Here is a 16,248-nt window from a genome sequence, read left to right as displayed (position 1 = left end):
AAGAGTGAGCAACTACTGCCAGAGGAGCCTTAGACTGCTTTTCAACTTCTATCTACGAAAAGAAAGATTGTCCGTCTTGTAATACACCAGCCTAATACTAACGGGTAGCAGGCCTTTGCTTCCCCACACAGGCAATTGTAAGCACCAGCACTTCCTTTTGGTATACTGAGATACTGCACTATCCAGATTTGAAACCTATGTTGTGCCAGGCAGAAAGAACATGTTAAGCTGACAGATATTTGAACTGCTGGCTCTTCTTGCCTGTACAGAAACAGAACTACAATCCTCTTGGCTCTAGTTAAAGCCACAGGAATACAAGAATAAATAAAATCGATTGAAAACCAGACTGATCTGCTCTATGCAAGTCAAACATACTTTTGACATAACCACTATAGATTAAATTCATATTTCCATATATTAAAAAAGACAAACCCATTCTTAATACTAACTCATTACAGCAGAATTATGGCTTTGCTTAGTTTTCAACACCGCCAGCCAAGAGAGAGTTTAAAAAAAGAAAGCCCAGAAGAGAATAGTGGCACTGATTTTCTCCCCCCAGAATAACTGGTTATTGTTGACACTAATTAGACAACTGCATATATTATGTTCAATCTATGGAACTTTGGGCCAACATCAAAACATAGGGCCACTTGTTCTGTACATTCTACCCTGTGAAGCTGATTTATGACCTTGTAATGAAGTAAGCCATATTTGGCATTGCCATTAGGTAATACACAGCTCTGAATAAGATCGAGATATCTGGTTACACAAGTTCAAATCAGTTCCTTTGTCAGTAAGCGTTTTGTACAGTTCTGATCAAACACACCCCTCTAAATATTCTGACAGCTAATACATACTTTCTGTTTCCAGTGTATTTCATTTCATACTTACAGTATAGTATTTCATAGTCTCCTGAGTTTGACATTATATACTTGTTGTCTGGGGACCAGTCAAGGTGTGTAATATAGCTGGAATGTCCCTGCAGAGGAATGCAGTAACATGAATGTGAAACACTGCTTTTAATTCCAACTGAAGCAGAAGTTGCACCCACAGCTGGGACAGCAAAAAAGCTCCTCCCCACCCACCCCAATCTGCTGCAGTTCACTTGTGCTCCCTTCAAGGCTCCTTACTGGGCAGTGCCACTAACAGCCAAATTTCTTCACTTGTAAACCATGTCCTTCTCAGAACCTAGCATGATTTACTATGGATATGGATGAACTCACATTTGTACTTTAATTAAAGTACACATTGCTACTAACTGAGAAAGGCAGTAACTTATACAGGATCATTTTTAGATCCCAACAGAAAAAGTGACAGATGGGACTCTATTTCTACAGCCACTCAAAAGAATTTCCGTTAAATGCACGCACATTCAACCAACCTTTGCTCATCCTAAAAACTTGGTTAACTTGGTTAACCACCACCATAGAAAACTACAAGATCAAGGAGACTGGTGTTACAAGAATACCCTCATAAGGTATCCTGCTGTGCTTCTTCCACTGCATGCATGTCAGTGCCAGCTTTGTAAGGAGTCTTACCTATAGGCATAGGGTCATTTAGATAAGAATCAAACCACTTCAGCCTAATTGTTAGTTCTAAGCATGGAGAGCACACTGAGGGCTAAATCCCCATCTTGGTTTTGAAAGGAGAAGCTAAATGCAGCTGGTCAGAATATAATGTGCATGAACTTTTTTGTAGTAATAATGACAGTAATAATAAAGCAGCTCCAGAGAAACCACAGATTTGTATAAGATATGTATAAATTATTTCTCTGAGGAGGAAAGGGTAGGAAATGAATAAAGGTGACATCTGTGTCACACTATTCTTCCTCCATCCTTCCATTTCTTCTTACTGCTGCTCTTCCCCTTATAAGACCATCCATTTCCTCCCCTTCCTCATTCTGCCAGGCAACAAAATGCCACTTTCTTGACTGATGGATGCCAATTCATCCCTCTCTCAGTGGACATTATGAAGATCAAGTCCCTCAGCCCCCCTCAAGGTCTCTTGACCCACCCTGCACCCACCATCCCAACTTCCTCTATAGAGAGCTAAGAGATGCTGTTTGCTTCCACAATTACATGTGGAAATACACCCATGTCTGTCTCTCTGTCCCCAGGGCCTCTGTGAGAGGCTGCAAAAACATTCTGGATTAAAAGCAACCTTTAGGATTTATTTACGTATGAACTAGTCTCTGCTTCGAGCAGAGGAACTGTGTATTGACATAACTGCTCTGCAGCCATGGGTGGGATATACAATATCAACACGCACACTCGATGTTTTGAAACAAGAAATCAATGCACAATTGGCTAGGATTCCCCCCGAACCTCCCTGGTTTCCCAAGTCTTTGCAAGCGAACTCCAACATGGAAAAGAACTGGTCAGTCATCTACTAAATCCTGCCAGACATTTGGCAGCTGTTAGAATTCCTGGGGATGGTGGGGAAGGGGCTCCAAGCAGCAAAATCCCTTCAGGCAGCAACCACTGAATGCCGAAGTGGAACAGAACATTGTCACAGCATTTTCAATAGGAGGATGCTGTTTTCTATTTCAGTCTTTCTCTGGGACCCACCCACTGATAAGGCAACATTTTCCTCTTTCCTTTTCTCTACCTTTATATAGAACGAACATAACTACTTTTCATGGCTGACAAAACTATCTGACTAAATGGAAATACTCTCCTTCACTGGCAATGTTTATCTGTTTCGGACTTAAGTGGTGCAAGGGTTGAAATGCCCACAGCCTATAAGATAGGCACATTAATTATTTCAGGTTAAGTCCAGTGCATTAAGTACTTTAGCGTGGCTGCCCCTGTGGCTTTCACTCCACAGCCCCACAAGTGAGCACATGGCACTTGCTTCTGCTTTGCTAACAACTCTCTCATGTAAGGCAAACAGAGACAGCGCCAGCTACCCTGGAGCTGCTGACATGCTGGAAGTTCATACCCCAGCCCGTACCTTCCCATTGCTGACTTCGTAGCTGGAGCCCTCAGAAAACAGCTGCACTACTCAAAACGGTTGTTTCAGCTCATCTGAAATTCCTTCTGATCACAACCAACACTGTCCCTTACTGGAAACATGCTCACGGGTTACAGCTTGCGTCTCCAGCAGCAGCAGCAAGCCTGGTTGTGACTGACAGGGATTTAAATGTAACAGTGGGCATAGAGCCGTTGTGCACAAGCTGATGCTGCTTCAGTAGATCAAATCCTTCTGAAAGTATTCAAATAATGTATTCAAGTTGGAAGAAATAACCAGAAGTTGACTCACCAGAAGGACTGAGTCATGCTAGTTGGAGGTCACCCGTGAGGCTACTGAATGACAGCAGAATGCCAGAAGGATGCGGTGCCAGCACCAGGACAGCGCTCCGGGTCCTGGGCATGCCTGGATATCTCCCTGATTAGCATCAAGCTGGGATGGACCCCAGTGTGCTGGCAGGCAGCAGAGGGGAGGCACAGCCATAGGAAACCAGATGCGTCATCCCAGTCAGCTAACATGCTGCTACCTTCTGCACAAGCTCCATGGTCAGGAGAGCTCAGCCTCCATCGAAACCAGGTTGCTAATTCTGGCTTCTACATATAGGCACTCTGACAAAAACAGTTAACAGAAACCTGCTTTAAAGCCTTAATGCTTCTGCCTGAGTATAAAAGTGCTTATTGCTCCCATCCCAGTTTTTACAAGCCCCTTTCCTAACAGACAGACATAGAGATGCTGGTTTAAATTTAAATATGCTCTCTTCCTGATACATAGTACATACAATATACAGAAAGAAATGATCTCATACATCTTCAAAGAGCTCACAGAGACCTTGAAGTACACAGCAAGCTAAATATCACATACATTGAATCATAGAATGGTTTGGGTTGCAAAGGACCTTAAGTTCATCTAGTTCCAATCCCCTGCTATGGACACTAGACCATGTAAGCCCAAGGCCCATCCACCCTGGCCTTGAAGATAAGCTATCTCTGAGTGATTTCGTCCTTCATGGTTAAAGAATGATGTGATGGTGTGAAATGCTGTCCTGAGGTGTAGCCATCTGCTGCTGCCTGCACCAGCCCCACTGGGGCCCCAGTCTGACCTCCCTGTCAGCTCAGCCCTCTCCCCTCTGCCTGAGCTCCCTGGGAAGGACACAGATCTGACTTCTTGTCTCACAAGTGTAGTGCTTCACTCCAAGGAGTACCTTACCTACAGGGGAAAAATACCCCCAGACAAGTGTAATATTTTCCCCAAATGAGTTTCAGCATTAGGTACAAGGCATTACTCCACCTTACTGCTAACTTTCCATTGCAAAGAAAAAGTCAGTAGTCTGAAAAGTAAGCCACATTCGGTGCAAAAGTGGTCATCCAACACTAACGGTTGCAGCACCCATTACACTAAAGTTTAAGTTCAATCACATGCTGAAAAAACCTCAGAAAATATGAAGCAAAAACTAAGACCAGGATAGTATCAACCCATAGAGTTCCACTGCTTAACATCTTAGTGTCTGTGTAACATCTAAATGCAAGAACTGCTGACTGTATTTGCTCCAAAACTCACAGTGCATTTTCCGTATCTGCTATACTTTCTTCCATTTTCTGTTACTACGTAGAGGTAAATGAAGTTGTCGTGGGATCCAACTGCAAGTAAGGTGCCATCTACAACACAAAAGATTTGCTATAAAGGAACGGAATGACTGTTTTCCAAACGTTAATGATTTCAGATTGATCACTAAGGTGATAGTCTCAATGAAAACAAGTGCTCACAAACTTTATTTAAGGACACGTAACTTTACATTATATCATTTTTCAGTCAGTATCTATTGACTTTGTGGGTATGTTTTTGGAGCAAGTTCTTTCACTTCTGCTTTTTTTAAGTAAGTGTCCAATGGACAGTGGATAAAGCCTCAGATTGCACTAGATTTCCTCTTGACAGCAGGCATGCTTGAGTGTTCTGCATCACAAAAATCATTGCATGGTTAGCTCGGCCTTGGAGTTGGGGATTGCATAGGAATCAACAGTGACTGATGACTAAAGAAGACACAGAGCATTCAAACCTTACAAGCAGTTTTCTAACCTCTGTTGTCCTCACTTAAAGTACATGGACAAGAGTTGCTCTGAATCATGATCAAATGCCTCTTTTGTCCATGAACATCAGTGCTTTCAAATAAACTGCTGCACTTGGCAGATGTGGCAGCAGTAGTAGAGGAACATTTTGCTCACTGACATGGCATGTTATCCAAAAGCGAACAAGAAAGAGATTTATCAAAGTGTTCTTCCATTCAGTTTTAATAGTGAGGAGTCAGCCTCTGATGATCTGTCACATCATGTCTGAAGAGGACACTCAATACTGGCTTGGACTCCATGTAATCCCATAGTAAATACTTAATGACCAGTCTTCAGAAAGACCTGAGCTTAGTTTTATGGTTTTATATTAATAAACTTGAAAATTAACTAAGAAGTATATCAAATATCACAGCTTTTGACAGACTTTTCTGTTAACCTGTTAACTATTTAGCTGAGAACTTCTAATTTTTCTGGGAGCAATATTACTAATATTGCTAATTTTACTTATATTTACTTCTATAAGCTAATATTACTTATAACAGCAGAGTACAACATGAAGGAAAGGCTGTAAAAGGCAACTGTAGAGTTTACAGTTGCACAACTCCAAGATTTAGCATACACGAGTAAATATTTAAGCAAGTATTCAGTTATGGATGAAGCAACTTAAAGGATTTTTTCCAAAGCTCTGCTGTTTCTAGTAACTGGGGTGCTGTTTAACACGGGTTAACAGAGCAGACATCTCATTTATCAGCAATTATTGTGACTAGAAAAGGCTGCCTACCTACTGAGTAGCGCATCACTGAGAGCTGCTCATTGCCATCAGTGTGTATTGAAACCAGATCCCTCGTTTCCGCATCCAAAACAAACCACCTAGAGAGAGAGAGAACTCCTGTGAGAATTTCACTAAACAACGAAGCAAGCAAAACAGCAATAATCACTGCCTGACTTCATCTTCTCATGCTAGCCCCAGCACAGCAAACATCTGGTTTTAATGGAAAGCTTTCCTGTTTCACGAAGTGATATGAGTTTCATAGAATCCCAGACTGGTGTGGGTTGGAAAGGACCTTAAAGCTCCTCCAGCTCCAACCCCCTGCCACGGGCAGGGACACCTTCCACTAGAGCAGGTTGCTCCAAGCCCCTGTGTCCAACCTGGCCTTGAACACTGCCAGGGATGGGGCAGCCACAGCTTCTCTGGGCACCCTGTGCCAGCGCCTCAGCACCCTCACAGGGAAGAGCTTCTGCCTTACATGAAGAACATACAAAAGATTCTAAACAGAGCCCATTTTTCCCCCTCCCTTGAACACTGCAGTCGTCACCATAATGTCTACTGGATAACAAACATGCCACCGGATAGCTAATACGACTGCACCTCATCATCCTGAAGCCTTAAGGCTACAGCTGAATTTTAATCTACTACTTCTTCCCCACTTTGAAGAACACCTTTGATATAAAAGCTGATCTTTCAATTCGTATGAAGGAAAGTTAAAAAACCCTAAAAATCAGGAGCAGCAGGAGGGGGTGGAAAACATTTCCATGTTCCTTGTAAACACAAAGCATATTCTAATTTGGTATTTCCCCTCCAATCCTTTCTATTTCTATGCATAATTTTATCAAAGAATGAACAACCATTTACTGAGGTTCGACGGTTCATAACCATGCAAGCCTCCTGTATTTGACTGAAAGCACAGAGGTGGTACTGTGGTATCAAATCCAATGCAAAACTGCTGCTGCTTTTACGAGTGCACACTGAACTTCATCTGGCATTAGGAGACAGCATTTTGTGACACCAGTCCTCTTCCCGAACTTCTTCTGAACAGGAGATACTAGCAGCAATCCTAGCTGAGCATGGGAAGAGCCAGTGCACCATGACGATCTCGATAATAGAGCTTAAGAACGGAAGCACTGGTCACATCTAGTCTGATGTAATGAGATCTGCTCTCTTCAATCTTCCAAGCTCTCCCAATGCCATGGCATCTCTTCCCTTTAAAAAACATACCAACAACCTAGCTAAAACATGCTTTCAGAAACAAATACTTTCCGACTAAATCATCAGAGAAACAGCATCCTGAAGTAGTTACTATAGTTTTGCACTTACACTTGCAATTCCCACGTTTAGTTAATACTGAACATTGAACCATCAAGGCATTTACGAGAGAGTGAACAGACCAATCCATCTGACAAGACTGGTTCCCTGGGATACTTAGGCTTCTTCATCTTAAAGGCACAACGGATGCCAAACTGGTACAAATCTCAATAGCTCTGTTGACTGATTTACCTCCTTATGGCTCTGGCTTATGTTGGTCTTGTCCTTCAGCCTTCAGTTTTCTTAATAATGGCGTATTTAGTTCTTTCTGCAGTGCATTTGAGTACTCATAGCACAGCACTCAAGATATTCTACACGATTAGGCATAGAAAGGTCTACTTCCCTGCAAATAATACCACTGGCAAATGGATCTGTATAGTGCCTTGAAAAAACCACTTTTCCGGTAGGATTTCCAACTACCAGCCCTTTTTAGTTTTCCAGCTGTGCATACCCAGCAAACAGCAGGATCCATAAACAGCTTCTCCAAAGCAGATCTCCAAAACAGGCTTAATCCCAGAAAATTCATGATCAGGCACACAGCAGGTACTTGAAGAAGTGGTAACAAAACCTGCAGCAGAGCATTTGCCTCCAGCTCAAAAAGGGAAATGATACTGCAGTACTCATCTTGGGAAGTGGTACGTGGAAAACACACCAAAACCACGGTGATGTGTTGGCCTGATAAAAACACACCACTGCGAAACAACCAAAAAGAATGGGAAGAGAGGCAGAAAATGCTGTTTTCTTCAGATGTCACAATCTGAACCATCAAACCCAACTTTCCTAACGTTCCATTCCCTAGCCCTGTCTTACTGACCTCCGTACTGGAAGAGCACCACTAGAACAGCAACACATGGACACATCCAAGGGTTTGGTTTATTAGGTCCTAAACACATTAGACTCCTTTAATATTTGCTTTAAGCATTTTGGCCTATGAATCAAGTTATTAAATGACCTGTTATGGGTCTGAGATTATTTTCTTGTACATTAATCAAGATCATAGAATCACAGAATCATAGAATCGTAAGGGTTGGAAAGGACCTTAAGATCATCTAGTTCCAACCCCCCTGCCATGGGCAGGGACACCTTGCCCTAAACCACGTGGTCCAAGGCTCTGTCCCACCTGGCCTTGAACACCGCCAGGGATGGAGCATCTACAACCTCCCTGGGCAACCCATTCCAGTGCTTCACCACCCTCACTGTAAAGAACTTCTTCCTTATATCTAATCTAAACTTCCCCTGTTTAAGTTTGAAGCCATTACCCCTTGTCCTACCACTACAGTCCCTAAGGAAGAGTCCCTCCCCAGCACCCTTGTAGATGCCCTTCAGACACTGGAAGCTGCTCTGAGGTCTCCACGCAGCCTTCTCTTCTCCAGGCTGAACAGCCCCAACTCTCTCAGCCTGTCTTCATACGGGAGGTGCTCCAGCCCTCTTATCATCCTCGTGGCCCTCCTCTGGACTCGCTCCAACAGCTCCATGTCCTTTTTATGTTGAGGACACCAGAACTGTACACAGTACTCCAAGTGAGGTCTCACAAGAGCAGAGCAGAGGGGCAGGATCACCTCCTTCGACCTGCTGGTCACGTTCCTTTTGATGCAGCCCAGGATACGGTTGGTTTCTGGGCTCAGGCGCACACTGAAGCCGGCTCATGTTAAGCTTCTCGTCAACCAACACCCCCAAGTCCTTCTCTGCAGGGCTGCTCTGAATCTCTTCTCCGCCCAACCTGTAGCAGTGCCTGGGGTTGCCCCGACCCAGGTGTAGGACCTTGCACTTGGCTTGGTTAAACTTCATAAGGTTGGCATCGGCCCACCTCACAGGCGTGTCAAGGTCCCTCTGGATGGCATCCCTGCCCTCCAGCGTATCAACCGAACCACACAGCTTGGTGTCGTCAGCAAACTTGCTGAGGGCGCACTCCATCCCACTGTCCATGTCGCCGACAAAGATGTTGAACAGGACCGGTCCCAACACCGATCCCTGAGGGACACCACTCGTTACAGGTTTCCAACTGGACATCGAGCCATTTACCACAACTCTTTGCGTGCGGCCATCGAGCCAGTTTTTTATCCACCGAGTGGTCCATCTATCAAATTGATGTCTCTCCAATTTAGAGACAAGGATGTCATGCGGGACAGTGTCGAATGTTTTGCACAAGTCCAGGTAGATGATGTCAACTGCTCTGCCGCTGTCCATCAGTTCCGTGGCTCCATCATAGAAGGCCACCAAATTGGTCAGGCAGGATTTCCCCTTAGTGAAGCCATGTTGGCTGTCACCAACCACCTCGTTGTTTTTCATGTGCCTTAGCATGTTTTCCAGGAGAAACTGTTCCAAGATTTTGCCAGGCACAGAGGTGAGACTGACTGGTCTGTAGTTCCCTGGGTCTTCCATCTTCCCCTTCTTGAAAATGGGGGTTATATTTCCCTTCTTCCAGTCATCAGGAACTTCACCTGACTGCCAGGATTTTTCGAATATGATGGACAGTGGCTTAGCAACTTCATTCGCCAGCTCCTTCAGGACCCGCGGATGGATTTCATCAGGTCCCATGGACTTGTGCACGTTCAGGTTCTTAAGATGGTCTCGAACCTGATCCTCTCCTACAGTGGGCCTAAGGTCTTCGTTCTCACAGTCCCTGCATTTGCTTTCCAAGACTTTCGTGGTGTGGTCAGAGCATTTGCTGGTGAAGACTGAGGCAAAGATGTATTATGCAGCCCTTTTACTTGGGGAAATAACTCTCTTGGACCATTTGTTCTGGCACAGAAAGTACTGTGTGATGATCCTGGTTAGGCAGTAAATTTGAAACTGGACTGTTTATCTTGATTCACTACTCCATTTATTCCTCGTCTACTTGTATGTTTACCAGGTCTCATTTCATTTGTATACCTCAAACCTAGTGAATCATACAATTTCAGAACTCAATAAAATATAATAGTGAGAACATAACTGCTTGGTTCCAAGAAGAACAGATTAAAAACCCAAACAAACCCAAAACCAAGGCCATCACCATAAACTCATCCAACACAGTATGAACTGCTTGCCTCAAGTAATTTAAAAGTAAGAATTGAAACTGAAAATGCTGAACTGAAAATGTAATGTTAAATGTTCTGGGAACAGTGTGTGTGGGAGTCAATCAGAAGTAAACAGCCTGAATGCTTCAGCCACTCCATATACCTTGATTGTGCTTTGAGGTGATTTCAAACATGCCTAGTAACTCTCAAAACATGGAGCCTGACCTCCTTTTCCCTGTTTCAAGTACTATTAGGCCAGTATCTTCCACTCTGTTTAATCAAGGTAGAAACATTTCTTTAATTCAATGCTATAATTAGGAAGAGATGAAGAAGGGGAAAGGTACAATGCGGAAACCAAATACAAGAGAGTTCAGCAAGATTTTTCTCAGGAAGGTGAAAGCTAGATTCCTAGCCTGATGTTACAGCTAAGGAATTTAGTGCAGACTGCATCTTCATTTTATAGAACGCAATTCCCTATAAAAGTACTTAACATCTTACGTTTCCAGGACAATCTAAGGGTGTTGCAAATGCTCAGCAGTTTCTAAAAACCAAACTTTCAATGATTTTAAGGCATGAGGTTAGGTATGAAAAGATTTCTAGGAGGGGAAATAAGCACACGCAAAAAATTCCAAATTTTCTTACACGCACTATGCATTATTTTATCACTGAGTTGTCAACCATGAAGTATAACTGAAGAACAGGATAAACATGCTAGTAGATTCAGTATCTGCTCTTCTTGCTGTTCTAATGCTATGAATAGCCTGTTATTCCTTTTAATTACTACTTGCTAAAAAGACACTGCATAAGACTCCTTTGTTGTGAGATGGTATCAAGCCAGAGTTGGACTATGAAGTAACACAAGGTTTTTCCACCACTAAAAGAAGCCTGAATTCAACGATTCAGCTTGTGTTCTGACAACTTTCCAATATGCAATGATTTCAGGAAGAACAGGAACAGTTCAAGAGCACTTCATTGCAGCAATGTGCGATGTCTGTCTTACACAAGTTCACTTGCCTCTCCACGTCAAGATAGAAGGTTGCAGGTGTTGTCTGGTTTGGGATAGAGAAAGATCTGTACTCTACCTGTCTTATAAACTGTTATAACATACACACACACTATTACAATATATGATACTTGGTAGAGCCAATAAGGAGTGCTCATGGAACCTTCTACAAAAACAATAGTTAAACAAGCCAAAATCAAGATCTGGGCTTTCGTGAAAGAGTAGTTAAAAACAAAACAGACTATCAACAGTCAAGTAACCTTCTGCCTTGATCTAACCCATGTAAGAAAGACCTGCCCTCTTCCCCCAAGCTTTTTAGGCTGTACAACCTCAAGCAAAAATAAAAAGCAATTAAAATACATATGATGCATAGTATCAAATTGTCTCCTTTAAACTTTCAATCATCACAAGTCACTTCAAAGGCATTTACCTGCCCGAGTGTGTTCCTATCGCGACCACTGCTCCGCTGGGATGGAAGTCAGCACAGTGCCCTGGTTCCTGAATGGGGAAGCATAGACATGTCAGTCACCCTTCTGCTTCTTACAGTTAAACACCTCTCCTTATACCAAAGCTACCCTAGAAGTCTGAGGTGAACTGACCCAGGGAAAAACAATCAGGTAGCAGCATGCTCTCTTAGTGGCATGCACTAAGAGGCATGCTTCCTGACAGTAAAAAGCCTCAACTTCTGTGTAAAAAGATACTTTTGCCTGGCTATTACGACAGAACTAGGCAAAATGTAAAATTAACGACAATAAGGAAGGACATCTAAAGCCAAACCTTGCACAACTGTCGGATATCCTGCTTCAACTGTCTGAATAACTGGGAAAAAAGTTAAACTGAACAAGAACAAAGGACTAAGTTTTGTCAGAATGTCATCAGACAACGGTAACCGGATTAGTCTGCAATGTCTCATGAGCTTAGTTAAGTTTATCAAAGCTTCCAAATAGCTGTTTCTAAAGCCAGAACTACAGGATTTTTGCTCTTCTTGCAATCAGATGGGACAAGGGTGTTGCAGAAACCAATTTTTTTCTCCTATTTTTCAGCTTTCTATTTAACATTAAAGGGTTACATACATCTAGCAGCCTGGTCCATTCCAATGTGTGGTCCACGGAATTCCACATACAAACTTGCCTATCTTGGGCACATGTTAAAAATAGGTCTTTGAAAGGATGGGATGCCAGTCCCCAGAGTTCATCTGTATGTCCCTGGAAAGAAAACACACAGGATTTAAGAACGAATGGAATAAAGGCTCTCTTAAAATAACACACCAGCAAGGAAAGCCTTTCCATTGTTGGGTTATAGTTTAAACCAAGCTGTGCTCACCTGTACTTCTACTAGGAAACCATCGTTAAATGTGCCCCGCAAAACAAAGTTTCGTGAAGTACCCACTAAAAATTGATCTGCTTTTCCTTCTGCTACTGCTCTGATTGTTCCATACTGGTCAGGAACCTAGGAGAAGAGACATGAGAAACCACATCATGCATCCTGAGAGGTGCTTATTCTTGAAGGCCAGAAATAGTGCACAACGACAGTACTAGAACTGCAGCTTTCCAGTTAAAAGGAACAATCTAATAATGCAATACTAGACCAGGATTCGACAAGAAACCTATCTCATTCCTTTGGTCAGTACAAGCACACAAGATGATCTCACTCAAAGACAATCACAATCATGCCATTTTAGTATGTCTTACAAATTCAATTACATGGATTCTTAAGTGTCAAAGACACTGAACAAATGCACTCCACACTCCACAACCTCACAGCTCATAGGGACAGCAATAATACACAATTAGAGTTTCCTTTTCAAAACACTTTATGAAAACTAAGAAAAATCTTGTAGCCCACAGTAAATGCTTCCTGATTTTCTTAATGCTTTCTGATTAGCCTCAAATAAATGTTCCTATGTCAGCAATGACTTAGATTTCTATTGAGTTTATTTATTGCATGCTTGAATTCTAAGGCACTGCTTCATTTTACAGTGTGCATTTGTTTGGTTTTCTAAATTCTTTCTCTTTAGAAAATGCCCTGATGTTAGCCACCCAAGATGAAGAGATCAATGCCAGCATTCAGGAAGTTGTCTGTCAGGGTTCTGGTAATATTTCTCAACATAAAAAATTGGCTTTAACATAACATTATTAACAAAAGGAGAACAGTGGCACTGATGTGAATAGAGCCTGTTACTTAAGCCTAAGAGTTGTAAGTCAATTCTTACTTACTCTCAATCATGTTTTCTAAAGGTCAGTATTAGATTCAAAGTAATAAACTCTAGATGGAACGTAACATGTGTTAAGGAAAAAATGCTGCTATAAATGGACACGAGGTAAGTGGGGTAAACCGTTATTAGAACAACTGTTTAAGAAGAATCTATTATTTCAGAAGCTCATCCTATTGTCATGGAAAAAAAAGTATTTTAAAATCCATAATGTTCATTATTTTTCCAGTCCATCCCCATTTACCTACCACAGCCATACAGCCAAATCACAAAGCCATATGTATTCACTAAGCAGGTTTAGGATAAAGTTAAAAGAAGTTCCTAACATAGCTTACGAATCATTAATTCTTACAGAATACCCACATGTATTCCCCGGACTGTCTGCCTTATGTTAAAACCCCCCTGGTAACATTGTCTTTCTCCAGACAAGCAAACTTAACAAAACCCCGGGCAATACTAAAAACTATCTTCAAAAAGGGATGAATTCAAATGAAACCAAACCCCTAAAACCTAAGGAAGGGCTTGGAGGAAAGGAAAACATTAACATTTCTGTTCAACTTAAAGAGAGGAGAACTGCAACCTCATATGGGCTCATCTATAGGCTGAAAATGTGAACATTTGTATAACAAAGCATTGCCATCCACTGAAAAAGACAGCAATCAGAAGATACTCCATCATCCTAACTACTGATCCTCCAAAGGGTGGGGAGGGCTCTCTCTTGCCAGTCAATACCCAGCTCATGGCAATTCCCTTGTCACTCTTGCTTTCTTACCTCAATTTCCCTTTCGGGATTCAAATCATGATCCCACAAGATGATCTTCCGGTCTTTCCCACCTCCAGTTAGCAGCATCCCATTCCTCATTTGACAGAGTGTGAACACACTGCCATCGTGAGCTTTGATTTGTCTGCTTATCTGATATACTCCTACATGCACAGAAAGAAAACAATAAGAACACTACTCTGTTTTCCAGCTGGGGTTTACAAGAAGCTGTGCCTCTTGGCAGAACAATGAAGTAACTGTGAGCAATAAATAATACCGTTTGGACTGTCAGGCTATTAGTATTGCATTAGTATTGCAAACACAAGGTGGTAGTGTTTTCTTACAGGACAAAATGATCAAGCACATGCCTTTCTGAAGAGAAACATTTTTGTGACTGATTGTCCTACAACTTGTAAAGGCAAGAACAACTATTTGCAAAACACTTTCATCTTTCCGCCTTCCAAGGGAACACAGTTTTTCCAGATGCAAAAGAAACTGTCTGTTTAGAGTCAAGAAATATTCAGCGAGTCATTATTAGGAAAGAATTAAAGCTATTTTATTAAAAGAAACTCAAAGACTTGCTGTCTATAGTCTCATGGAATAAAAATCACATTATTTATAGCAAAGTTTCCAGGATGCATGAACCTAGTATCTAATGCTGGATATTGCCACACTTAAAAATAGTATGACCAGCATTTGGCATCTATCAATAGAGCAGTCTATGCAAAGGAAAACATTGGGAAGAACGAAAGAGAGATGAGAAACTCAAAGAAGAAGGTAGCAAAGGAAGCCTTTTGCATCTGAATCGGGTCTTCATGTCAAAATATCTGCTGTAGGAAAAAGTGTATTTTTAGAAAACAGAGAATCTGGTGCTTTGAGACTTTCATATTTTCAAATTGCGAGCACAGAAAAAGCCTAAACCACCACCCAAATAAATACCAGGTTAACTTCGCTGCCTCTGCCTAAGGCTCAGGTCAGTTCAGGTCAGCATGCTCTCTCCCTGGGAAAGGAGTTTGAGATCAAGTCCTGTGACCAATCTAATGTGATAAACCCATCAACAGATCCCAACTCATGGATCCCACATTTAATTAAGCTAATGGAAATAAATGTTCTGTTCAATATCTTTTAAGATCATACTGGGAAAAGGTTATTTTGGCACAGGAATGTCAGTTAATGTGTTAAAATACTTTTCCATTGCAGTTAGCTTCAATGACAAGAAAAAGATTTACCTACAAAACCAGACTTACCATTAAAAATTTACTTTTGACAGGACTGTTTTCTTGGCATACCCATTTAAACCAGAGTGTTTGAAATAGCTGCCAAGTGCAACAAATTATCCTTGCATTTATAAGTTATCTTAGGGCTCAACTGTGCCAGGTCTGCATTTGTTGGGTAACAAATCATTTTCCTTACTTTCTTACAATAGCTTTGCCCTAAAGAGGAAGTTTAACCCAAATTTCAAATCAGATGGGTTTTAAAGTATATTTTACAGCCAAGACTTGAGTATCTGCTAAACCAGACATTGTTGTTTGTGTAACTGGTACAACTACATACTGTGTTTTTCCTTCACATGTAAGTCCTGTGCAACATTAGCTTCAACATTTCATGGTATTCCTCTGAGACTAAGCATGGCACAACATATGCCTTAAGAGGCAAAGGTAGCCTGCAGAATCCTCAAACTGATGGATGAAAGGAAAGCTGATGAACTGCCCATGGTTTGAAATGTGAAACATTTAAATGAAGTAGTTTTCCTTCATTTCAGGCACAGTCTCATTAATTATTGAGAAACCATATTGCTCCTAAGTCAATATTCATGAGGCCTAAAAGACTTCAATACCACCAGTTAATAATAGGCAGTGTACACCCTTAGTCATGCCTGCTTCCCTATTCCTTTTCTAATGCAATCCTATATGTTTGTCCTCTACAGGCTAGCTAAAATCTGTGATTAACTGTGAATGTCTCTTACCTTTAGGTCCTTTTCCTGGAGTAGATTCTACAGTAGTTTTGCCCCATATAAGTATTATCCCACCTGAGTCTCCAGTGAGCACATCACCATTTCCCAAAAAAGCCAAACACTGAACAAATTTGGGTTTTTCATATTTCTGAAAAGCAAGAGAAAGGGATAACTGCTTGTACTCTTTCCATCATTAGTATAATG

At 41.7% G+C, this 16,248-nt stretch overlaps 1 protein-coding gene across 8 annotated transcripts in view; it reads right to left on the bottom strand.

Annotated features, from left to right (window-relative positions):
* EML4 (EMAP like 4) overlaps positions 1-16,248 on the bottom strand; it is a 149,574-nt gene that overhangs the window by 10,978 nt on the left and 122,348 nt on the right. For all 8 annotated transcript variants that reach the window (XM_030499321.1, XM_030499324.1, XM_030499319.1 and 5 more), the window contains 8 exons: positions 16,057-16,192; positions 14,103-14,254; positions 12,442-12,567; positions 12,192-12,323; positions 11,549-11,616; positions 5,815-5,903; positions 4,528-4,625; positions 892-979 (listed from right to left, as the gene is read on the bottom strand). In XM_030499321.1, the coding sequence (XP_030355181.1) occupies positions 892-979; positions 4,528-4,625; positions 5,815-5,903; positions 11,549-11,616; positions 12,192-12,323; positions 12,442-12,567; positions 14,103-14,254; positions 16,057-16,192 (889 nt within the window). The remainder of the gene's footprint in view (positions 1-891; positions 980-4,527; positions 4,626-5,814; positions 5,904-11,548; positions 11,617-12,191; positions 12,324-12,441; positions 12,568-14,102; positions 14,255-16,056; positions 16,193-16,248) is intronic.

The sequence above is a fragment of the Strigops habroptila genome, chromosome 10 (assembly GCF_004027225.2).
Source record: "Strigops habroptila isolate Jane chromosome 10, bStrHab1.2.pri, whole genome shotgun sequence".
Lineage (NCBI taxonomy): Eukaryota > Metazoa > Chordata > Aves > Psittaciformes > Psittacidae > Strigops > Strigops habroptila.
Note: the sequence above shows the minus strand (reverse complement) of the source record. Positions and strands in the feature narration are given on the sequence as shown.